The sequence below is a fragment of the Triturus cristatus genome, chromosome 11 (genome assembly GCF_964204655.1).
Source record: "Triturus cristatus chromosome 11, aTriCri1.1, whole genome shotgun sequence".
NCBI classification, from domain to species: Eukaryota; Metazoa; Chordata; class Amphibia; order Caudata; family Salamandridae; genus Triturus; species Triturus cristatus.
The window spans coordinates 759,688,039-759,714,608 of NC_140594.1; the positions used below are offsets into that span (position 1 = coordinate 759,688,039).

The 26,570-nt window shown below is 47.6% G+C and overlaps 1 protein-coding gene across 5 annotated transcripts in view; it reads left to right on the top strand.

The window, feature by feature from the left end:
* The window catches only part of SNED1 (sushi, nidogen and EGF like domains 1), a 3,096,442-nt gene that overhangs the window by 3,062,036 nt on the left and 7,836 nt on the right, over window positions 1-26,570 (top strand). For all 5 annotated transcript variants that reach the window (XM_085634426.1, XM_085634427.1, XM_085634428.1 and 2 more), the window contains one exon: window positions 26,042-26,078. In XM_085634426.1, coding sequence (XP_085490552.1) covers window positions 26,042-26,067 — 26 coding nt within the window. In that variant the 3' untranslated portion in view covers window positions 26,068-26,078. The remainder of the gene's footprint in view (window positions 1-26,041; window positions 26,079-26,570) is intronic.

A 26,570-nucleotide genomic window follows, 5' to 3' on the forward strand; every position in this document is an offset into this window, starting at 1 on the left:
TTGCTGGAGGTGTTTCGCAAAGCGAACTGTCACGCTTCTTCCAAAAATTCCTAGATGCCATGCTGACAATGCTCCACAGACACATCAGCTTCCCCACAACCCCACAGCAGTTGGACCGCACTAAACAGGCATTCTACCAGGTGGCACAATTTCCACATGTGATTGGATGCATCGACTGCACGCATATCCCCATATGCCCTCCGTCAGCAAATGAGTACCTTTTCAGGAACCGCAAGTCATACCACTCGATCAACGTGCAGGTTGTGTGCGATGCCAACAACATCATAACGGACCTAGTGGCACAATTCCCAGGGAGCACACACGACTCATACATCTTCCGCAACAGTGGAATGCACAGGCGACTACTCAATGGCGAATTTGGAGAGGGACTCCTGTTAGGTAAGTAGAACTACGCTTCCCCACACCAACACCACACATGTATGTACATCACCAATGCTAAGTCTATGCTTCTATCTTCTAGGTGACAGTGCTTACGCCCTGCGGGAATACATACTAACCCCATACCTAAATCCAGCAACCCCGCAGGAACATCGCTACAACGCTGCACACATCAGCACGAGGAATGTGATAGAGCGGACTTTTGGGATTCTCAAGAGCCGCTTCCGTATCCTCCACAAGACTGGCGGCGCAATGCTATACCAACCAGACACATGCTGTCGAATAATTGCTGTATGTGCAATGCTGCACAACATTGCCACCAGAAGGGGGATACCCATGGAGGTGGACAGGGATGACGACCCCCAGGCTGACCAACCACCCGCCCAACGACGACCGGCACACATCCCAAACACAGCAGAGGGCCATAGGAGGCGGACAGACATAACGCAAAATCATTTTTGACCCTGGGTAAAATGAGACATTACAAGTTGGTGTTGGGTGCAACTGTTTAATGCACAGTAGCACTGAGGATTGTGCAACAGAACTAGCATGGTGAATCATGCTCCGATTGCATAAATGTAAATAAAAGGTTCCTTAAAGTCAGGCCTGTGCAAACAGAATAATTGGATGGCCATGGTTGCTCCACCATGGACCTGCAGCATGTACAAATTTCTAGTGCCGCTTGCCACGTACACCAAGCCTCCGCTCAGGTGCATCCATACCCTCACCACGGCCTGTCCCCGTGGAGGCACGCGAACTTCGGCGCCTGGTGCTGGCCTCTGCCAGTGACACGCTGCTGACACTGGAGGCAGCCTCACTGGTGTCATCCCCTCCCAATGCTGCAGCACTGCATGTGCTGCTCTGAAGTTGTTCCACAGCAGTGGTGATGTGTCTCAGTGACTTGGCAACATCACCGCAGAAGTGCCCAAGGTCCACCTGCAGGGAGACTGTGCGGCGTGCCAACACAGCGGTGCAGTTACTGTGCCGTTGTATGGCCTTGGTAGCGGCGGCAGAACGCAACATTAGCTGCCGGTTACTCCTCCTCTGGGACTCATGGCCCTCCCTGATGGCACGGGTGAGCTCACGTACCTCCTCCCTGAGCTGAGCATTGCCATCAGCAACCGCAGTGGTCTGGTCCCTGACCGCCGTGCCCATGTCCCTGACCGCGGAGCCCATGTCGGTGACTGCTGCAGTCATGGCGCGCATCTCCCTCGCTAGGCGCACGATGTTGCAGCTGATGCTAGCCACATGTCTTCCCTGCAGGTTCTGTGTGCGCAGCATCCTCTCCTCAATTGCAGAGGTTGTTGGGACATCCTGGTCAGCTGAGGAGACGGAACTGCGACGGGCCCTGTGACGCCGTGCGTGTCTTGAGCCTCCATGTGGTGCAGCAGGTGGTGTGGATGTGCGCTGCGTGGGTGCCAATTGAGGGGGGGGGGTTGCCATCTCCTGCAAGGGCGCAACTTGGTGCCTGTGCCTCTGCGGTATTGTGGCTGCACTGGCTGCAGGCTGGCTTGCTGGTGCCGTTGCTTGTGGCGCAGGTGGTGGTGCCTTGGCTTGTGGCGCAGGTGCCTTGGCTTGTGGCACTGGTGCTGGTGCCGATGATTGTGGCGCTGGTGGAGGTGGTGCTGGTGGGGTGGCAGGTGTTGGCGGTGCGTGCGCATCCTGCACAGTCTCCTGGTCTGACTCCACGGGTGTCTCAGAGATGATCAGCTGGTCGCTGTCGTCAGAGTCCCCAGGTGATGCATCTGTGTGTGAAACAGTGCATGATTAGTGGGATGATTACACCTACATAGTGTTGTACCCATCAATGTCCCTCTGTGGTCCAACAAATGAACAGTCTACAGCCATGTACAACATATGTGTTGTGTGAGGATTTACGCCTGTGCCTGCACTCTGGGCTGACTAGACTACAACTCCCAAGATGCAGTAGTGTCATGTGTGGAACTGTCTGTGCCAGAGCTGCAGACACAGTGAGATTGGGCTGGGGGCATGGGTATGGATTTACGCTATGCTGGGTGTGGCACAGGCATGCATCTTACCTTGGGCACTTGTGGCTGCGCCGGACGTGTCCATCTGGATCACCCCCACGACGGCTTCCCGCTCTATCGTCCCTTCCACAAGGTCCTCCAGGGCTGTGTTGGATGGTGCAGTGCTTGTTCCGCCTCCAGTCCTTCTTGCCTCCCGGAGCCTCTCAGCAATCCTCTCTTTTGCGCGCTTCCGGAGGTCATACCACCGTTTTTTGAGATCGTCGATGCTGCGGCTAGTGACGCCAACCGCATTGATCCTCTCACGGATGCGCTGCCAGATGCGCCGCTTCTCAGTCTCAGGCACCTTGAGGGACAGCTTGCCAAAGAGGCGGTCGTGTTTGCTGGCCACTCCCTCGATGAGGTACTCCAGCTCCCTGTCTGAAAACTTCTTCTTGCGCTTGCGTGCAGATTCAGCGCTGGATGGCACTTCCTGCGACATGATGGATGTGTGCTGTGACTGGCAGAATCTGTGTGGCCTCACTCTGCACAGCCTGTCCTTCTTTCCAGCTCCTGTCTGCTCCTCTGTCGAGGCTATGTGGGTGGGGCAGCAGTATTTCCTGGTTGGTGATGTCATCAGCCTGTTCCCGGTGCGACGCGGCAATTTGCGATTTCGCTATTACCGATTCGGTAATTGCTAATTCGGTATTACCGAACTCGCTATTTGCCAAATCGGTATTACCGAACTCGCTATTTGCTAGTGGGGCCGTTTGCGTGCCCCGCTATTAAGGAATCGGTAAATTTAGCGATTTTTAAGGAATCGCTAAATTTTACCGAATCTGTTGATGCATGCCAATTACCGATTCCTTAATGGCGATTCCTTATTTTTCGCTATTAAGGAATCGGTATTAGTTTGGTTGATGCATATGCCCCAAAGAATGTAAAAGTTATTAATAAAATCAATCCAGACTGGGTTAATGGCCTTCGACTCGAGGCCGCAAACATTCCACAAGACTGCTCTTACAGACCCTTCGGCTGATTCAACTTGTATATCTAGACCATGTTCGCTCTCGCCCTGTCCCTGGGTTCCCCCCATCTGAATTTCTGTAACCATGCTGCAGTCATCTACTAAAAGGGGTGTGACAACTTTAATATGTCCACCGCTTCCTAATTCATTCTGCGTTGTTTTTAGAATTCCTGCCGGGGATAGATCACCCTTACTCTGAGGTTCTATAAAGACGTTGTAATTATGCTGGTTAAGAATTATTTTAGGCAAAGCTACTGCTAACGGAGTGTTGCAATGATCTGCGAGTGGTACCCAGACGTGTTCCGGGGCACAAGCCCAATAATCTGGGTGTAAAACCTTATCCCGTTCCAAGGGACAGGTTCTCAGTTGTAGTTTAGAGGCAGAGCGACCTGTAGAGTGATGATTTTCATGTGTTGCCAGAAGCCAATCCACATCCTCGAGGAATTGCAAAGGCCCAAACCTATTTTTTACCTCTAGATTGTAGGTCGGATTACTATTAAGGTGTGTATTTGTATGAGAAGCAAAATACTTGGCGGGCACACCTGGCCGATAGAAATAGCCCAAGGGAAGGACATTAATACCCTCTGCCCTAAGATTGTTTGCACTAGTTCGACTTAGAATTTCGCGAACTAGGGCTGGTGAACCCATAGACAAAACTACACAATCCCCTTTAAGGGTTTTTCTCCTAGTACCTACCCACGGGACGCGTCTCACCATTTTAAAGGAGGTAAACATTTCCTGCGTCAAACCAGCATTAACGCCTAAATAGTGTATGGCTTTATTCCTCAGGGTGACCCAAGATTCTTTTTCACCCTCAGAGGAAGAAGGAACATTTGCCAGGACCAGTGTGTAGGGGGCCGCAGGAGGGGAAAGGTTTAAACTAGTATAGTTTGATGTGGGCTCTTGATTAGAAGCCACTCGAATCGCTTGCTGAGAGCAAGTATCCAGATGAGGTGAAACCCCACGTCTATCATTATTTAATGTTCCTGCCCCCCCTCTTGCCCTCAACATTGTTTGGCCCTTGGCCACTGGGAATTAGGCTTTTTGATTTAATGGGGCACAGAACTCTACTGGTACTTTCACTCTGACTACTCTGTTTACTGCGTCCCAGGGTATTGGGTCGAGGTATCTGCCTGCAGACTTTGTCGGGTACATCACCCCCACCTATCACGGGCTGTATAATTGCAGCTTCAGTTAGGTGCCCTATAATCGATGCTTGACCTACTTCAATATTATTCAGTCTCTTCTCTAAGGTGGCAATAGAGACTTTAATAAATGTGGTTAATTCTGTCAGTAAGCTCATAATTCCCAAAATATTATTATTATGGTGACCTTTACTATTACTGCTGTTTTTTTAGCAGCTGGCCCGTTTTTTAGCTTTATTAGTGGTTAGGTTGTCCTTGCCTTGGGTTGATTTTGGGTCGAGTAGTACACTATTAGGAATTGTGAGAGTTTTATGAATCAGTGGCGGTAAACTTATGGGGGGCGTCTATCTTCTCGGAGGTACGTACTCTTAGGTGGTGGCAGTGATGCAGCATCTGGGTCATCAAACGAGATCTCATCGCCTCCATTCTGGACGCAGCCGTTTGATGATTCAGTAATTGTCCCATCAACGTTTTTTGCCCCCTCAAGCACTCTATGAGGCGGGGATGAGACCCTGCTAGTTTCAGCCAAGACTTGTAACTCCTTATCCTTATTCAGAGCCTCCTCTACATTAGAAATTTGTTTTTCAATAGCCCCCACCACCCCTGTCAAGTAATTCATTAATGTCATATTAGTTGCTTTAGCCTTATTTACCAACTGGCCAGGGTTTGAGTATTGTAACTTCCTCTTCCCCATTTCTTAGATCAAAGGACAACCCCTATCAAGCCCAACACAGTCGGGGATAATGGGACTACTTGTGGGCCTACCAACACATGAAACACACCTCGCAAATACAGTTATTACCACCACGACAGGGGAAAAAAAAACAATGGAATAAAGTCACAAGGCTATTGAATTTACCAGAGTCATAGCTTTTGATGATTTAGTCCCGAAGACCAGAGACCAAGAGCCGTGGCCCAGCCTCTTCCGGCTGATGACGGCCAAGAACAGGCTCGCGCGCGTCCCACACCGCGGGAGCCCTGCGCGATCTTTATGCGCCGGCTGGCACGAGATTGTTGCACAGCTCCTGCCGCGGTGACGCTATGCCCCCTGGGATGTGAAGTCCCGTAGCAGGAAGGACCGTGTTGCTGGGGCGGTAGTCCGCGAAACCGGCAGGGTGAGACTCCGTGCGGCGAGGGTCTAAGACAGGATACAACAAGGGTGACAGCAAAGAACAACTAGTTGGGCTCCAGACTCACTACAGTGGGGTATACAGCCATTTATGTGTGGACAGATCACTGCCTATAATATTATTAGTTAGGAAGGTTGGGTCCAGCTCCTCCCTCCAATCCTGCCAGGATGACCCATCAAGTCACACCTAAGTTCCCATTGTATGTGGTTGTCTAGGAGGAATACACAAAACCCATTTGTCACACACCCCAGACGTGATCAGAGACAGGCAACAGGCACCAAATGGCTAAAGTAAGAAAATGCCAACTTCCTAAAAGTGCCATTTTCAGAATTGTTATTTAAAACCTGACTAAACCATAAGCTAGGATTTTAAATTAGGATTCCAAAGACATCAGACTTGGGGGATGTATCTCTTCCCAATTGGAAATGGGACTTATAAAATGTAATAAGGTAATCCCAGTGTCATACTATGGGAGAGACAGTCCTTGCAGAAGTGAAAAACGACTCTGAGTTCCCCCACCTTTGTGCCTACCTCATCAGCTTTTCTGACCTCATTTTTGCTGGTATTAGGACTCTGTGAACTTTACAGCTGCCAACCAGTGCTGGTGCTTTTGCTCTCTCCCCTATACATGGTAACAGATTGACGTTCCAATAATCAGTGATGGCACTCTTAGAGTGAACCTAACTGATTCCAACCAACACTCAACTGCAAGGTATTCTAGGTTTCAAATTTAAAACTCTGACTACCAGCAAGAGTGGGATAGAGTCGTCAATACTAATGTTCAAATCCCCCACATTAGTGGCTGATATTTTGACCAATAAGGAGACTTTTGAAAAGTGGGGGATAGAGATTTAGAAACCAGTGGCTCCTAAATATCCTCACCCACTAAGGGCTTCAGAAAAACAGTCAAGGTTGCATGTACCCCCACTCAGTATTCTCAATGGGGCTGGAAATCCCCAACGTAATCAGTCTTATAACAAGCTGTGAACTATCATGCTGTTACCTCAATCAAAATAGTCCAAAAAGGAGTAAAGCCCTGGAGCACACTGATAGAAGAAAACAAGAAATGACTGGAGCTGGCTATCAACTACACTCTCGAGGAGCACCGAAAATCATTCTTAGCCCAAACGGCCACCCATGCCAGGTGAACCCTAAGAGAAAGCCAAATATAAACTTTATATTGTGGGATCTAGCAGGGCTATCAAAGCTACTCGAATTTCCTGCTGCCATGTCATTCATCCAGACAGCTGACTTCCTCTGCTTTCAGGAAACAAGGGCAACCAGTCCCAGCACAATCCCGGGATTTTATGGACTGCACCAAGCTGCCACATGAATGCATATATTCGGGAGACCCTCTGCTGGCCTCTCAATCTATGTAAGCCCGAGCATGGACCTGAAAGTCAAAGCCCTCGAAAGCCAAGATTAAATGACCTAACTAGCCATTTTGGAGGGCCTTTGCCTAAACGACAAGCTTTTGAAGATCCTGCTTGTTAATGTATACTTCAGCTGTTCCGGAGCAGGACGCACAGACCAGCTGATCCACCTTTGTGAGTCTCTTGAATCCATGATCTGTGGAAACACAAACCTGGAAGTACTCATATGTGGGGACTTCAATCAGCTCCACATGGGAGCTGATCAACCAATTCAGGACATATCCATTCTTTCCAACAATGATAGTCTAGAATCAATTCAGCAGACAATGAAAAGCTCCCCTTCGGCTCCAAAACTCCACAAATCTTTCAAGGGAATAAGCACATTGGACTATGTGTTCACTACCATAAAAATCCTAGACGTCCTAGCAATCTTTGATATCCCGATCCTCTCCAAGAGTGACCATCTCCCTCTCGTCACATCTCTAAAAGTCAGCTCCGAAAGTTTTGAAAATCTCAGAACAGTACCAGAGTCAACTGGTGAAGAAAGCCGGCACATAATCAGAAGAACAAAATGGGGGCCAGTGAAACTGCGGAAACTCAAAATATGATAATTCTCAAGAGGCACGCACTTTCAGACTATGAATGGTAAACTGCGATGGGCTTAACTGGGCCTTAATCCGTTATGAAATACACCAACCGCTTGACAACAACCCTACCGCCCATAGGATATTCTCCAACCTTCCACAGAAAAGAAAAAAGCTACACAACCGTGAGTAAATCGAAGATTGCAAGATTCCAAAAAGCCTGGCAAATAGAACAACATCAAATTATATAAGACAAACTAAAAATAAGATTGCAGATCCTAAGTAAACAGCACAAACAGATAATCTGGCCAGTAAGGCGTGAGCAGGTGGAAATTGAATGGAGTGAAGCATGCACACTGATGGGGAAACAGGGGCAAGAAGACCTATGGAGGTATCGCAAGAATAAAACTAGCCTACCAATGGCCAGAATTAATGTCACCCAATCACAATGGACACAGCATGTAATAAACCTGTACACGTCGAAAACCCCATCAGACAAAGAACCGGATGTTCAGAGTTTCCAACCGGAAACCCAAAACTCAGGAGTTCTGATTACAGATGACGCTCTGTCCAAAATCTTGAAGAAAATTAGATGGACTGGCACTCCTGGCCCAAACAGCATACCTGCCCAAATCTTTAAAGAAGTCCTTCCACTGCCATAATAAGATGAGTCTTAGCAGCTACCCTTCTACTGACAATCAAATATGACCACAAAGCCTACCCGAACCAACTCGTAAATATCATAAATAAATATTAGATCACAGCCTTCAAAATGGTTTTTAGACTCTCAACATATCTCCGAAGCTCATTAATAAGGCTGGTATTTGGTCTTGAAGGCCGAACATGGGCAAGCATGGTGTCCTTCGTATACTACTACTACAGGATCAAAAAAGCCCCACCTAATACCATGAAGGCTGTTCACCACAATACCTTCGCCCAAGAAGGGAACCCTTGGTCGTTATACCTTCAAAGATCAATTGCCACCCTTCAAATAGATCAGACTGTATTATATAGCTTGCAGCTCTTGTGTACCACTATTAAAGCAACGCTGAAAAAAAAAAACATAAAATACTGTCAAAGCAAGAGACACGGACAAACCTAATAAGTCAAAGTTACTACTAGCGGTGGGGCAATCCTATGCCAATGCTCAGTCGGACTGCCTCAGACCCCAACCTTATCTTAGCTGCACACTCCAGAAAGCATGCCTTAAACAAATAATGTTGGCAAGGCTTATGAGACTCCAATCTAAAGAGGTAAATCCCAGGTGGCAGACACTCACTATAACTTCAAACGGCAGACTATGTGATTACAAGTGTGAATCCTTTAATCATCTATTATGCTGTTGCCCGGCACTCTTGAAACCACTCTGTACACTTCTAACACCACTCTTTCACATCAATGGCATAAGAACATGCAATGAGGATACTAACCTGGTGTTTATTCTCACAGAGCTGATGGAACTGGCCAAATTTGGCAAATATATTAGCTTTGAGCAATTATGCAAAAAAGAAGCAAATAAGGCATCACACTGTCCGCAGTAAAATATAGCCCTGGAATTGGCTGATCAAAACTATGTACAACCAGGCTGCTAAGACATGGACAACTTGACCACCACCATCTGGGCATCCCTCTAGCACCCAATCAGTAACACTATTCTTAAATCACTCTTGCACTGCAGTAACAAGAGTTGGATGCCACAGCAGAGTACTTAGTTCTCTACTTGAGAATGGGCACTTCAAGCACTTTATAACCTGTTAGCACAGTCCTCGATGCAGAAGGCCTCCTGTTGCTACTTCCGGGCCTATTCCATGGTGCCAACCCAAAAGAGTCTACTACATCGGCACAGTTCTGCGAGTACTGATCTACCTTAGACAGCATCCCACCTGTGATCAAGTACTTTTTACACAGTTTTCACTTCTATTAATATTGCCGCATCCTCTTCATCTATGCAGCTCCCAGACTTAATCTTGCACCTAAGCATTTTCTCTTTTTAACATGTAATCCTAATTTAAAAAGAACCGTGGTCTTATTGATCTTATGTATAAGTGTTTTGTCCGTAAAATGTTTATAATGTTCTTAATATTGTAAAGATTTCAATTAATCATACTACAAAGTACTATTCTCTCACTGATTAGCTGTGATAAAGAGTCATAATGCCAACAAAAACAAATTTCAGACAAAAGGAGGGGTAAAAGCACACACATTTGGGGAAGACCACACCAAGGATGTCCGATCTAACATGTTATCCCCTCCCAACTGAAAGTAGAGATAACTACCCACCCTCATGGGACCTCTCATCACTAAGGTGGAAGTATCTGGATAGACTATCAACATTGGAGTGGTCAGTCTCAGGCCAGTGCTCCTCTGTAAAAGTCCATTCCCTGTAGTGAGATGGACCACCTCAACAATTTGGATTCTCACCTCTCCTCTGCAGGAGCCATTTGAGTGGCCTATGGGATATCAAACCCTGAAAGTGAGTCCCAAACAGGTATGGACTCAACTTCTTCAGTGCCCAGACCACAGCAAAAGCCTCTCTCTCAATAGCGCTCCACTTCTTTTCCCTGGGGAGTAATCTCCTTCTAACGAAGGCTACCAGTTGGTCTAGGCACTCTTTGTAGGAGAGTAGGATCTGCTTCACATGGGTACCCCCACTTTTTGCTGGTGTTTCACTGTTTTTCGACCTTAGTCTGGCTGTGGCCCTGCTAATCAGGACCCCAGCCTAGCTGCTTCCTATCTAAAATGGTTTCCATGTACATTGGGTACATATCTAATTGGATTCTGGAGTGCCTTATAAGCCCCTAGTATATGGTATACTATGTACCTAGGGCATAAGAAGCTCAGAGGCCTACCAGGGGCTGAAGCATGTATTATGCCACCCCTGGGAAGCACTCCAAAATGGCACCACAGGTCTGCTACTGCAGCCTGGGTAAGGGTGTGCTTGCACCCCTTACAGTGGTACAGGCTACCACTACCATTGCACACACATATAAAACCTATAAGTCACTCCTATGGCAGGCCTTAACAATCCTGAAGGCAGAGTGCTTGGTTTTTATGTGAGAGGGTGCCCCTGCATGAGCAGAGCCCCTCTGCAGCGTTCGGAGTACCTCCTCTGATGCTGTTTGTGGTGCAGCCTGACCATATACTCTTAAGTGCATTATAACCTCGCGGTAAATGTTAACTTTGGGATGGCTGCACGGAAACATGTTGTGTTTGGTGTCAAACGCTTTGGAATACTACCCCCCCCCCCGCCAGTTCTGGCGGCGGGGGTAGCATTCCACCCTTCTAGAGGGAGAGACATGTTCACACTGGTCTAACCCGGTAGGACTTTCTGAAGCCCTGGCATCACAAAATGGATGCCTCTGCCACAGACACAGGTCTGGCCTCCTGCTGGTGACCGAAACTCCGACAGGGGAGGCCTGGACAATAGGTTTCCTGTCCCAGGGAGGTTTAACCACCTCCCCAGACAGGCAGATGGGTATTGGGGCTGGGCGGGAGCACTCTCTGGTTCTTTGAAGTCCTGCACTGGGGGCATAGTCCAGTTCAAACCGGTTGCAGGGGCTACCTGCCCCTGCTCTGGCGCGAAACTGGACAAAGGAAATGGGTGTAACCACCCCTCTTTCCAAACCCTCCCATAGGTGGGTCCCTAGAGTAAGTCCAACCCCCAAACTTAGTATAAGTATGGAAACCCAGTCCTTGCGACTTTAGATTACCCTGGACGAAACTCTGCAACATATATCCTGGACCTTCGACGTTCTATCCCGACTAGAAGACTGAAGAAATCTCCCTTGGGGTTAAGGAGTGACTCCCCTGCTTGCCAGGCACCAAAGAAGCAACTGTCCGGTCTGCAATTCCGAAGCTCCCGCTGGACGCCGAAGTCTCTGCATCACCAGAGGTGGATTTCCTTACTTCCCCGAGGCTACCCTGAGTCCACAGCAAAGCTGAGGCCCGTGGCTATCGTGGGTGACGAGGAACCGTGACCCCTGGGCACTGCGTACTATTGCTGGTACATCGACTTCCTGTTTATCCTTGAAGTTCTGCTTTGGGCTCCGAGTAGCCCCAGCCTTGAGCACTGACTGCACCGAAGATCTCTGGCCTCTACTCCACGAGTGACCCGTGGGCCGGGTTCCAGTGTGACCGCTCGAGGCTCCTTCGCGATCGCTAGCCCGTTGGCTAGTGGGTCCCTGTAGGAGAGTAGGATCTGCCTCTTATGTTGCCCCCACTTTTTTTCTGATGTTTACACTGGTTTCTGGCAATAGTCTGGCTGGGACCCTGCTAATCAGGGCCCCAGCCTCTGTGTTCTCTCTAAACAACATGGAGTGCATATTAGGTGCACTAGTGATTGGATACTGTGGTGCCATATGAGTCCCAAGTATATGGTACCTTAGGTACCAAGGGCATAGGTACTTCACAGGCCTACGAGGGGCTGAAGCATGTATTATGCCACTCCTGGGAGGCAGACTAAATCTGACACCACAGGCCTGCTACTGCAGCCTGGGTGAGGTGGTGCTAGCACTCCTCACTGAGATATAGGTTCACTATATCTCATCTGCACACACATTTAAACTTATCAGTCACCGCTAATGCAGGCCCTAGCAATCCTGAGGGCAGGGTGCTTGGTTTCCATGTGAGGGGGTGCCTCTGCCTGAGCAGGGCCCCTCTGCAGCTCTCAGAGTCCATTCTCTGGGGCTGTTTGTGAATGCGGTAAAACCATATACTCTTAAGTGCATTATAACCTCGCTGTAAATGCTAACTTTGGAATGGCTGCATCAAAACATGTCGTGTTTGGTGTCAAACGCTTTGGAATCATACCCCCACACCAGTAACTGGTGTGGGAGTATGATCCCACCCTTCTAGAGGGATAGACATGTACCTACTGTGGAAACGCGGTAGAATCCTGAAGAGCCCTGGCATCACAAAATGGATGCCACCAGTCACAGACACTGGGCTGCCCTCCTGCTGATGACCGAAACTCGCAGTGGAGGAGGCCCAACAATAGGTATCCTGTCACAGGGAGGTGTGACCACCTCCCAGACAGGGTTTAGTGTATTGGGGCAGGGTGGGTGCACTCCTAGAGTGCTTTGAAGTCGTGCACTGGGGGAGCAGTAGGCTCCTCTGTGCATACACCAGTTCAAACCGGCTCAGGGGCTACTTGCCCCTGCTCCGGCGCGAAACTGGACAAAGGGAAGTGGGTGTAGACACCCACTCCCCTGACCCTCCCATAGGTGGGGTCATAGAGCTAGTCCCTCCCTTCCTTCTAGTATAAGTTAGGGAACCCTTGCTATTGCAAACTAGATACCCCTGGACGACGCTCTGAAGACTAATCCCGGACCTTCGACGTTCCACTACCGCTGGAAGACGGAAGAATCTCCCTTGGAGTCAAGGAGTGACACCCCTGCTTGGCAGGCACCAAAAACTGCAATCAACGGTCGCAAACTCCATCGCTCCCACCGGAACCCGAAGTCCCTGCAGCCCAGGAAGAGGATTTCCTGACTTATCCAAGGCCATCGTGAGTCCCCAGCGACGCTGAGGCAAGTGGACCCTACGAGTGACGAGGAACCGCAATACCTGGGTACCGTGCACTATTTTCGAGTGCAACCCCTTCACGACGTTCTACGAACCTGTGCATTGGACCACGTGTGGTCCAAGCCTCCAGCAGGAATCCCTCCGAAGATCAGAGGCCTACCCCGTCCCGAGTGACAGCGGGTGGGCCCCTGTTGAGTGAATCCTCCCGAGGCGTCTTCGCGATCCCTTGCCAGTTGGCTTGTGGGTCCCCTGAAGACTTTTCTACAGTTCCAAAGGGCTCCCCTGGTTGCTCCAGGCCTGCCCTGACTTACCCTCGCTGGCTGAGTCCCTCAGACTTTGCTGGTCTGCACCGCTGACTTTTTGTCCTTTCCACGAGACTTGCTGTTACTAAGGCTTGTTGGCTCCAATCTGGTCACCGACACCGCAGTAAGCTGTAGACTTCATGGGACACGCCGAATCCAGCTCCTGGTCGTCGTCGACGCCTCCTGGACCTCGTGGCTGAAGAGTCAAGACACCCGTGGATCACCTGAAATCACCAGACGACTGTGGGCATCCATCTTCCCTGCCCCGGGTCACTGCCAAGTGACTTTGAACACTGTCCCCTCTGCTTTCAGGTCTTCCTTCTTCTGAATCCAGCCTTGGATTCCACCGGACACTTCTCCTGTCTTCACAAGCAGCAAGTCTTCTTTGGCTCCCATTGAAAACGACGCCGCGACCTGACACCAAAAGACACCTATGCACCCGGCTTCCCTTTGATGAGGTAACTCCAGCACTACGGTGCTCCTGTGGGTGTTGGCTCTAGAACTACTTACCCTGTATGTGACTTGCTTGTAGACTCTCCCGAAGTATCCTTAAACTCTTAATTTCCAATCGCGACTTGCTCCATTGAAGTCAATAGGGATTCGCGGCTGTGTTTTCACACTGCATGCATCTCCCGTGGGTCCTTTACTTACCTGCCTTGGGTGGTTTCGTGAGGCCCCAGTGCTTCTGAAGGCCCTAGGCCTTGTTCCCTTGCAAGTCGTTATTCTTAAGTCTCTTTTTTTGTATATGGTCTGGTATATTTGTGCTTAACTTATTGTGAAACATTGATTGTGCATATGTTCCTGCCTTTTAATCTCATAAAGAGATTAGTAGAGAGTTGTTTGGTAATAATTATATATATATTTGATATATATACCTATGTGGTGTCCTTTCATTTAGCAATTCAAGAGATTATAAGGTAAAACAAGCTGCTTTACATTCCTCTAAAGACTAAGCCTGAAGGCTGCTCTCCACAGCTACCACTAGGATAGCTTTCTTTAAAGGTTGTCTTAAACCTACTACCATAAGAGTCGAATTGTACTGGTGCAAGGTGTCCACCTTAACTAGTAAACAGCATATACCAGGCCAACTTCTCACATTGGTGGGCAGCGTGTGGTATTCCAGCTTGCCATTGTTTTACCAGAAAATCTCTATTTTAATTACTAACTGAAAACCACTATAGGTACTCAAGGTACATATAAAGTCAAGCTTAGTATCAATACGTTCTACTGATCTGTGTGCCAAGGGATAACCCACCCTTTCTACAGCTCAAGCTAGTATCAGTAGGCCACAAACTAGTGTAGGTAGTACAACACTGCAATACACTAGAATGTCCTTAAGGGTTGGAACCAGTGGGTCCACCCAGCCTCAGTATAAGGACATGACTTTCTCTGACTTGAAAGCCATGTGTGCTGCAAGGCACCTGAAGCTAGGACAGAGTCCCTCCACACTACAGCTGATAGATCTGCTGACAGCAGATGATCTTAGATTAGAAACGTACAAACACAACGCTGACACACACAGACAGGCCGAACCAGAGTACAAGAAGGGAGATAGGGTATGGGTCTCTATTAAAAACCTCAACGTGCATGGCCCCAAGAAGCTACTACCACGTTACGTTGGCCCTTACACAATAGCCAAGGTCATCAACAAGGTGTCCATGAAACTCACCCCACCCCCTCACATGAAAATACACCCTGTCTTCCACGTGTCTCTCCTGAAACAGGCTCAAACCGACAACATGACCTCCGTACCTCCACCCCCTGTGCTCAGGGACGACCAAGAGGAATACGAGGTTCATGCTGTATTAGTTTCCCGTAGAACCAGGGGAAGGCTCTATTATCTTATAGATTGGAAAGGGTATGGTCTTGAGGAGAGGTCCTGGGAGCCCCTATCCCATGTCCGTCACGCCTCCCAGCTAGTGCGCGCCTTTCATGCACGCCATCCCCTGAAACCACGTCCTGCTACCCCTGTGTAAGGGAGGGGGACATGTTTTGTGGGGGGTACTGTCATGTCCCTGTATGCAAAGATGAGTGCGTGGTGTGTGGTTGGTTGGCGGTCTAGCCCTCCTGTGAGTGCAGTACCGCAGGTCACCTTTAGAGCACTTCCGGGTGACATCCTTAAAATCCCGCAATGCCCACACACGAGTGCTTCTGATGCAGCTACAGACGCTTCCTGGACGGTGCCGGCGGAATCGCTAGCAACACCAGGTACTTGAAATCTGAACTCTTTTTTTTGCCTTGTCAGCGCCGGAACGCTGTTTCTGCCGCGAGGAGACTAGTGCGGGCGCACTCGCTCTCCTCCTTCCTGATCGCGGTGAGCGCTGGGCGCATCACCGCTTGCCTTCTCTTCCTTCCTGATCCCGGTGAGCGCTGGGCGCGTCACCGCTTGCCTTCTCCCATCGCCATTGTCAGCGCCGAAGCGCTGTTACAGCCGCAAGGAGCCTAGTGCGGGCGCACTCACTCCTCCTCCTTCAAACCACGGTGAGCGCATCACCGCTTGCATCACTTTCGTAGACCTCGTCAGCGCCGGAGCGCTATTACTTGCCTTGGGGAGTCCAGTGCGGGAGCAATCGCTCTTCCCGTTTCCTTTCACGGTGAGCGCTGGGGCACGTCACCGTTTGTGCCCTTGGTTGATTTCCTTTCCATTGTACATGGAAAGCATTGCCACCTTTCTTTTGCCCACAGCACGGTGAACACTGGAGTGTGTCACCGCTTTCCTTTTCCATTGTACTTGGCAAGCACCGGAGTGCATTGCCACCTTTCCTTTGCCCACACCACGGTAGCGCAAGTGCGCCTGATACCGTAACCATTATTTCACAGGAGTCCCTTATTTCTTTGGAGTCGTGTTAATTAGCGTAGGAGCGCATTGCTGGATTATCCCTTCACTATGGCGCTGGGGCACCTGGTACCGTAACAGCTGTGTTAAGGATTCCCGTGTTCTTCTGAGACCGTGACACACAGCACAGGTGTGCTATCTGCTCCTTCCACTTCCTTGATGGTAGGCACTCCTACCAAAGGTTCCTGGACTACACACATCCTTTTCAGGTGACTATTGTTCTTCCTTCTGCCCTACTCTTGATGACTGTATGTGTATGTATGTTTACTGATAGCGGCAGTAAGTAACAGATTGGTGGTTGTATTCCAGGACACAGGTCAGGAAGAACAACGCCTTCCACAAGGGGTCCATTATCATCTCATCGCACCTTAAGGCACGTTTACTAAAGGATTCCTTCCCCCAGTCTTCACCACGCCCCGGTCTGGTACTGTTTGAGGTAGGACAAGGGAGCAGGTGAGGAACGGTGGAGGTTGTTCGTGTCATCCCTGCGAGACTACTCTACAGGCAGACGGTAAGGCTTGTGGGGTCCGTGACACCGATCCGCTCTCCCTCACCTGTCTCGATCCTTCCTGACCCAGCTCCCACCAACAAATAACCGGCCCCAACAGGAAAAATAAACTATCTACACCTCGCCCCACGCCTCCTCCTCCCTCGAGTCACCTCCCACTCCAGCGCCTCTATAAAGAGTGTTCTCCAACTCTCAAAGGAACGTCAAATTCAACTTCCTAACTTGATCCACCCACCGCAACTCCAGGGACCCGCTCTGCCGTCATCGACCTTTAATCACACTAGTACTCGCCCAGATCTCAGAAGGTCGATTTCACGCCATGACCCAATGAACCCCCTCCCAAGGTCCCAAAAGGAGACAACATGTTCTACACAAGTAGTAATAGGCATCATATCCTAAACACGACCTACACTACACAGGACGACCCTCCCCTAGATGCCCTCACCCCTGCCCACGACACCATGGCGCAGCGTCTCGCTTCACTAGAAAGCCAGCTAGAATCGATTTCCCGGGGCTTGAATTACACCCTCATCAACCTTGACAAGGCCCGAAGGCCCCAACAATCCCCTCCCAGGTTGCCCTCTCCATCCAACCACAACCACCACCAGCGCCTTACTAGGCCCGTAGCAACCCCTGTGACATGGTTACAGAGACCCTCAAGAACGAACGCTGAGGCCTTGTCACAAAAAACCCTAAGAAATACAGTCCGCGCCACTAGGGCGCAGAGTCGCTCAAATACCGACATTGAGCCCTTGACTTCAAGACCCACTAGGACCGAAGCTGCAATGTCTGACGAAGAAGCGGCCGATCTAGCCTCTTCATACGACGCACCTCCCAGTGACTCTCTAAGATCCAAGTGATCACTGGTTTCCAAAGAGACCCTCCTTGCACAAAACCCCCTAGACTGCCCTTCCTCACCTCCCTTCCTAGAGTGCCCATGGGAAAGAACCCCAGCAAAAAAGAGCTTTCCACCAACTGCATGCTCATCAACTGCAGATCGGCATCCATGCATGCAACCAAACTAGCAGAAGCCATCCTCACGCAGGACGTTGACATTGCGTTCATCACGGAGACCTGGCTCAATGAGCTCTCCTCACCATGCTTAGACATGCTTGTGCCCCCAGGTTTTTCCATTATTAACAAAGACAGAAAAGACCAACGAGGGGGTGGGGTAGCTATCATTCATAAAGACAACATTGCCATCATGGAAATAGACTCATGCAAGACAGGACTGTCTTTGCCGGGCTGTTTTGTGTATCTCCTTCTGTCAGCGCTAAGAGACCTGTCGGTATATATGCGCTATATAAATCCCCCTACAAATACAAATACAAATACAACACCTTTGAATGTCTTACCGCCAACATAAAGACCAAAGATAATGGAACACTACTCTGCCACCTCCTCTATCACCCACCAGGCAACACCTCGGCATTCGGGGAACACTTATCAGACTTGATTGCTCACTGTGCACTCGGAGATGCCAACAACCGAATTCTTGGTGATCTTAACCTGCGGTGGAATGAAACAAACAACCCGCTAATTCAAACGCTATCCAATCTTCTCTGTGACAATAATTTAGCCCAACACTGCATAGAGGAGACGCACTACAAAGGAGCTACCTTGGATGCCCTCATCGCTCAACGAGACGCAATTACGATCAACCACATACTCCCCGTGGACTGGTCGGACCACCACATGATGCTATTTCATATCAACCAACAAATTCTCTCTCAACCACCTATGCAAGACCCCCCCCCAAATGGGCCAGAAACCTCTCCCAGATTCCCATGGTAGTCCTCGAAGAAAGTATAAGCTCGCTCCTTCCCTGCACCAACGACCACCTCTCCACAACCGAACTCACCGCACGTTACAACTCAAATTTGGTGGCTATGCTTGACCAACTAGCTCCTCGAAAGCTGAAAATAAGCCGAGTCATTCCGTCCAGGTCATGGTTCAACACTGACATCAATTCCGAAAGGAGAAAATTAAGAGCCAAAGAAAGAAGCTGGAGGAAGAACCCTACCTCCACCCTCCGCGAACAACTCAAAACAGCTCGTAGGAAATACAACAATCACATCAAAGCAAGAAATCCACTTTTTTCCGCTCTGCGCTGGACAGCGCAAAAAATAGACCCAAAGAGCTCTATAGCATCATCAGACAACAAACCTCCAAGCCCGTGACCTCCTCAATATAGGCGTCCAAAGAACTCTGCGCCAACTTCGCCAACTTCTTTAACGACAAGATTACTAGGATCGAACTCTCACTGGACACCATCAATACTCACCCCACTAAGAGCAACACGTTCGGGGCGTACGCTATCGCTCCCTGTCCCTCTTCCAAATCTTGGCTAAGCTTCCACCCCATTCTGGAATCTGAGATAATCACGCTGATCTCCACCTCCAAACCCTCATCTCATGTCCTAGACCCCATTCCTCCCCTACTGACCAAAAGCTGAAGCGCTCCCTAGCACCGTTTTGGTGCACGATAATAAATAGCTCCATGAAAAAGGGAGACGTTCCAGACTGCCTTAAAGTAGAACAAGTCACAAACTTGCTCAAAAAACCCGGCCTTGACATAACGGATTTGAATAACTTTAGACCTATATCTAACCTTCCCATTCTGTCCAAAATCAGAGAAAGATGCGTACTCCAACAGCTAACCCAACACCTGGACAACATCAACCTCCTGGACTCCCACCAATCTGGCTTCAGAAAAGGCTGTAGCACAGAAACTGCGCTCCTCAACATCATCAACGTTTTCCACAAATCACTAGACTCTGACCAATGCTGCCTCCTCATTCTCCTTGACCTATCGGCAGTATTCGATACGGTAGACCACAAACTCCTCATTAGGACTCTCCAAGAAAGAGCCGGTCTTGGCGAGGTGGTCCTCCAATGGTTTTCCTCCTTCCTGCACAATCGCACTCAAAAAATAAAAATAAAAAACTTTGCTTCCAACATCCACCCTGTCAACAAGGGAGTCCCTCAAAGCTCAGTGCTCTCCCCGAAACTCTTTAACATTTACATGGAACCTCTCACCAAACTACTCAAAACAGCCAACATCCGTTTCCATCTTTACGCAAACGATACTCAGATATATTTGGAAACCACCTCCCTCAGAGACATTCAAAGACTCAATGACGTACTGAGAGATGTTCAACACTGGCTGTCATGTAATCACCTTAAACTAAACCCCGACAAAACTGAGATACTCCTCATCTCGAACAAGGAGGAGAACCCTCAAATTGCGGAATGGCTAAAGGCCGTTCATGCGCTCAACGGGAATCTCTCCCTGGCTGACACTGTCAAATCACTAGACATCACGCTAGACCCGAAACTGAACATGACCAGACACATCAAGAATTCGGCCAACAGCGCTTTCCTTAACCTTAAACTACTGAACAAAATAAAACCTTTCATTCCACCCAGCGATCTTAAACAGGCCACTCAAACACTGGTGATGTCAAGACTGGACTATGGGAACGCAGTCCTCTCAGGAATTGCAAAGTACATCTGGCTCCCATCAAAACAACTCTGAATGCAGCAGCCAGAATGGTCACCGGAATCAAGAAATTCGACCACATTTCTCCTGCACTCAGAGAACTCAAGTGGCTCCCAGTCGAAATGCGGATTAGCTTCAGAACAGCCTGCCTTACTCATAAAGCCCTACATACCGGCATACCCGAATATTTGGCGGCCAAACTCAAAAAAGCCGGTCAGGCCAGGAACCTCAGAAGTTCAAACTCCCTCCTACTCATCCCGCCAAAAACTCAAAAACAAAAGACTGCGGCACGATCCTTCGCCGGAAGCGCGCTGAAAATCTGGAACTCTATTCCCCCTCACAATCAGAACCATTCCCTCTTTTGTAAAATTCAAAAGCCAACTCAAAATCCTGTTCCTCAACCGCTCCCTAGGGAGTCCATAGGATCAATCGGAGCGGGGTAGCAGACACCTCGCTCTGCTCCAACGCCCTGTCCCCAAGACTACGAAGCAGATCCCCCAACCAGTGTCCTGCAATGTTAATGTGTCGTTCTTTTGTTTTGTTTGTTGTGAATCTCCGCAATGTATCTGCTGTAAAGGGCTCAGATACCCTCGGGTCAGACCAGCGCGATATAAAACTTCTTAAATAAAATAAATAAATAGAATAAACATAAGTAGTACAACAACAGAAAAGGTCTCTAGAAACGCACGCTTTAAAAACATACAATGTAACCTCTTACACAGAGCGTACCTAACGCCAGGGCACCTACAACGCTTCTATCCAGATATGCAGTTCCTATGTCCCCGATGTCAGGCTCCTGTAGTGGACTTCAAACATATGTTCTGGGGGTGCCCTACACTACAGCAATACTGGGATCACATTCATGAGGTGCTCCGCGAAACCATATATATCCCAGGGGTAAATTCATGGGAAGCGTGCGCACTGGGCGTGTTCAGGAGACGGAAATCTGATAAAGTGCAGCCCTGATTCATGTCCTTCTCACTACTCCTGACAAAAAGAGGAATAGCCATGTACTGGCGAGCCTCGGCGGTACCCCCAGTGGAGGCCTGGGTGGGTGTGGTTAAGAAATGGGGTGCAGCAGAGGAGTAAGCGATACGGGACGAGGAAGTAAAAGGAACACGTACACCAATTCCATCATCAAACCGCACAGGAAGAACCAGCCGAGACACCCCAAGCCCAGACAGCACCAACTATACCGATAAGGCTCGATGACGGGCACAGCGAGTCAGAGCGAACACATATCAGGGAAGCAATATAGCAGTTATATACAATGGGCACAACCCCATGATCACTCAAGAGTAGTACTCACACCCCCTTGCATCCGCAGCCGTAGAATGCCGTGCACACTTGTACAAAGACAACTACCTATGTAAAACAATTGCCAAAACCATATAGGTATATATATGCATGTAATTCAGATACGAAATACTGCCTAACTGTATCTAAATAATTGAAATATAATAAACAAATTTAAACAAAAAAGTAGCACAACAACAGATTAAACCTATAATATTATGTCAATGAGTAAATGTGAATAAACATGTAAAGAGAGAGAAGTGGCCATACACTGGGGGCGGAAAACTGCCCCAAATGTACAGGGTTGGTTACGCAGTCTCGCCTACTGCAATGTAAACAGTGAGCTCTCTGCCAGCATGATGCCCAGGGTATCTCGCCCCAAAGATATCTGGGGACCATACAAGTCATATGTCAAGAATCTTCGACAGGACTCTGCAACCCAACTAGAGCATGGCATAACTCCTGAGGGGGTAGGGTGATCTAACACACACATATGTCAGAATTGTTATGTCTACAAATCAGTGAATCTTGCTGTGTAACATGTCGATTTCTGGGAAGAGGAATGCTATTGTTGATAATTCTTGTTATTATAAATGAGGGGGAGGTTACATCAGAGGTACCCTTGCATGATGTACGGTAAATGTCGCAAATGACCCTTTTTACTTGATAGTAGATGATATTAATGTACAAAAATAGACGTTGTTTTGGAATATTGAGACAATCGATGATAACGAAATGATGTACGAACATATATATGTGCATATATATGTGTTTCTTTTGTAAGAGAAAAATGGAAAATAAAGTTTAAAAAAAAAAAAAATCCTGGAGTACTGTTCCAGGTATAGCTTAAGATTCCTCAAAGAAAAAAACATATGTAAAGAATTGTAATAAGTAGTTGGAAATAAACTGTTTAAAAGAATGCAAAAAATTTACAAATAAAATAAGAGAAAAATAAGAAATGTGTTAAAGTATAGTGAGGGAGCAGGATTCGTTCTAGTAGGACTTATTCCAGTGTGAAAATAATTGCAGGCTGAGAGGACCTTGTTGTTGGTAATTTGTATCGGATGCACTGCGAGAGGAGGATCGAATCACGATGAAGTAACTTTTTTTCTTTTTTAACTCAGGGGGTCCCAATGAGGGTATTTTCTGAATTTTGGAGGCAAAAAAGCCAACAGAGTTTTATAGATTATTAGAGGGGTAGTTAGGAGAGGCGGAGTGGACAGAAAGTTTTGAATATTGACCTTGCTTCAATTGGGAATCAATGACGTTAGAAGTCTATAGGCCCAGATCTGTTCACAGTGGTTACTGCCGGAGACAATATGAGTTGCAGTGGAGGGCAGCTTTCAGAGGAGTGAGACATATTTTTAGTATACCAGTGAGAATGGTGAAAATGTTGGTAAACCTGCCCTTTTGTGTGGTTTAGTAAATAATAAGTAACACCGGGTAACTCATAGTGCTGCCTTGCGTTACTTTGTAAAGGAAGTTGTTCCTTGGATGGAGCATGGGTGTTCCCATTCATCCACCCATGAATTTTGGAGAATTCCTAGATTTACAAACCTGTGACTGGGTCAAAATGCTAGATCTTCCCCAGTGAATCATAACGAGGGGAAATATCTGTATTTCTCCTCATTATTTACTCTTTCCACGTGGGCCAAACAGAAAGAGAAAACCACAAACATGGTGCAATGGTGCCTCTATTGGCACTAGGCAGCACACAGTGCCCAGGGAGGCAGCAGAATTGTGCCATATCTTAGTAGATATGGTGCATTTCTGCTTTTTCCCCTTCACACAATGCAGCACAGCAACTTTGCTTGCTGGTCTGCGTTGCATTAAAGAGTTGTAAATCTGCCCCTCAAAGTATACATTGACAAGAGTAGAGGGGCAAGAATAGAACCTTGGGGTAAACCCAGGTGAGTGAGGGTGCCTAGTTTAATGTGAGTGAATGATTACTAAAGTAGGAGGTAAACTCTTTGAGAGCATTGTACTCAAGGCCTAGCTATCAAATATTGTTTTGTGGTTGGTAGTGTGAAAAGCTGCTGACAGGTCATGGAGAATCGGCAGGCAGGGGTTGTAAGACAGAACCCTGCATACACTTTCCCCATTTCCACGTGCTACTTTACCACACAAGGCCTTGCCTTAGGGGGCGCTGGACTATGGAACAGTATAAATTAATATTCCAACTCTAGCCAACGCAACAGTAGGAAAGGTGTTAGACTTAAAAATTCAACAACAGTTCAACAACACGCCCCCTAAAGCAAGTCGCTGTAACGACTTGAGGGTCAAAGGAACGTGCAGTAACATCGCAGTCGAGTCAAGGCAGGTCGTTGTTGTGACTGCGGGGTAAAGAATGTTTCCCGCAAGCATTGTTTTAATTTTGGCATTGATATCTCTATGCTCTGGCCAGATCTGAATCCAGATTGTAAGTCATCAAGGAGATGATTGTCAATGTACTTTTTAACTTAGATTCAGTGCAGCTCACTATTACCTTAGCTATGAGAGGAAAGTCTGTGATGTGATAGGAAGTTGGGGAGATCTGTGGGGGGAGGGGGTGTGACTTGTACAGTTTTAGTACAGAAAGAAAATTTACTTTGATTGAAAGAGATGTTGAAATTTGTTCAATAGGGATATATATGGGTACTGAGGGCCTTGGTCAGAGAGGGATCACAGAAATTGTTAGAGCGTTTCAGTTTAGAGAAAGTCTTTAAAAGCATGTTATAAGAGATCTTGATTCTTGACTAATTGCTTCAGTATTTGTACAGACTTACTAAGACTGTTTCTAGTAATAAACACTTCAAGACATTTTAGTTCAGGTATCTCCAGTGGGACTATCACTCACTACGCTTGATGCTCAAAACATGGCAATGCTGGACAGGACTCGTGTTTTGCACATGGGGTGCGAATGTCCCCTGGTTATAGGTTATTTGAAAGAGGTTGTGAGAGTCCTTTCCACGTTCTAGTGTTGGGTCCTTGTTCATTCTATTAGGCCATGCCCTTTGGAGATACTTCCGTCCACAAAAGAAAAAAATGTACAATGTGGATTCTTGCACTGAGTTTATCTTACCCAATCTTTGATTGCTGTGCAGTGGAACATGATACATCCTCCTAGAAAAGGTGTATAGATCAAGGACATAAGATGGTGGACAACTATTATTATCATGGGTAATTTGTAAAGCACATGGCTATCTGAAAATGTTTCCCAGCGCTTGGCTCAATTACATATAGAACAAGCCCGAATGCCAGCAAAAGAAAAAGCAGAGTTAGGAAGATTCCGAAAGTTGAAACAGCAATGTTTTTAAAGATTTGAAAAACAGAGAGAGTGACTGAAACTCCCTCAGTCTTGGAGGTTGATCATTTAAGAGTCTTGGTCGACCTCCTTGGTGGGATTTCCCAATTCTAGGAATTACGGCCAACCTCATATGACTAGTGTGCAACAACCATGTGGGGGAATATAGAGACACCAAGGCTCTAAGATAGGCAGGTCTGGAATTTGACTGGCATTTGTGCATATATCGCAATGCCTTAAAATGCACTCAATGGGTAACCAATGTAAGGTTCGTAGTATACTGACTGTGGGGGTGCGTTTAGGAGAGTGGAGCAAAAGCAGTGCAGCAGTATTTTGAATGATCTGGAGGTGTTTAAGTAGTGTTTGCCACCCCCAGATAGAACACATTCCCATAGCCAAGTCTTTAAATGACCAAGGCCTGGACCATGGTTCTTTGGGCAGAAGTAGGGAGAAAGTAAAGAATCTTGCTGAGTCACTTCGAGATGCGAAACAAGTAGCGGTCACCTTATTAATCTGATGACTCATAGTAAGTTTGTCATTAAGCCATTCTCCCAGGTTCTGCATGACACTACTACTGAGATAGACCTACTAAGATAGACATGAAGGAAGACCACGTGGTGATGCAGGAAGTTTGCAAGTGATAATCTGTCTGGGGCACTTTATGTTTGATGCTTTGGATTACTCCTCAGTCCTGAGGGTCCTTACAGAATCTACATGTGAGTTAGGCTTAATCAAAAGGGACCTTTGGGCTTGGGAACATCAATTAAGAAGTGTAAGATCTCTTAGTTAGAGGGTGCTCTTTAGAGCATTAATTACAGACTGGGTTTAGTAGGAGCTTCTTGGGGTGTAACAGTATTCCTAGTGCGAAAATGCAACAAATGACTTTCAATATTGTGCTTGCATAAAGAGACAACGCAAAGGCTATTAGTGTTGTTTCAATGTCTCTCTCCTGGGTGCTATTGCCTGTTTATTTCACCTGCTTCAGGAATTCCTTATGGAATGAAAGATGTTTGAGAGTGGCTGTAGTCATTTTTACTCTGACATGTCAATTATTATTAAAATACATGTACCGTTGGTTAAGGTTTTAGTGAGTAGCCAGTGAACAGAGAGAGAAATAGCATGTGTTACCTATCATCATTGCCCATGACAATCTGTGTCTTTTCTCCGCAGAAAACAGAGTGCCACTTAATCCATGAAGATGCTGAGGGTAAGACCGAATAATCTGTCTGAATTGGGCACATGCCCAGCGTTGCAACACAAGATGCGATGTAGAATATGGCAGTGTAATGCCCTTGTGACTTCTGTAGACAGTGGTTCCAGACCATTGGTCTTATTGTGGATCCAAATGAATATGTGTTCTGCTACATGGGGAAGTCTCAGTTTATGGTTAATAAAGGGGCGACTGGAGCTAAAAACTGAGTTACAGCTTGAGACCAGTGTGTGGAGTGAGTCCTAGTACTGAAACAGCAGGTAACATTTCAAGTTGGGACTGAGGGGCATCAACAATGCTGTCTGTTGGCACACCCACTTGACTAGTAATGAGGATTGTGAGTGAAGAGTGTGTAATTGAAGACAATTTCATGTGGTGTTTGAGAACTTCAGATGTAATATACTTGACAGGAACCTCAGGATGACATTAAGAGTTAATATTTAAACCTAAGGGTGAAGTACTTTAATCGTCTCTGCAGTATGTTATGGT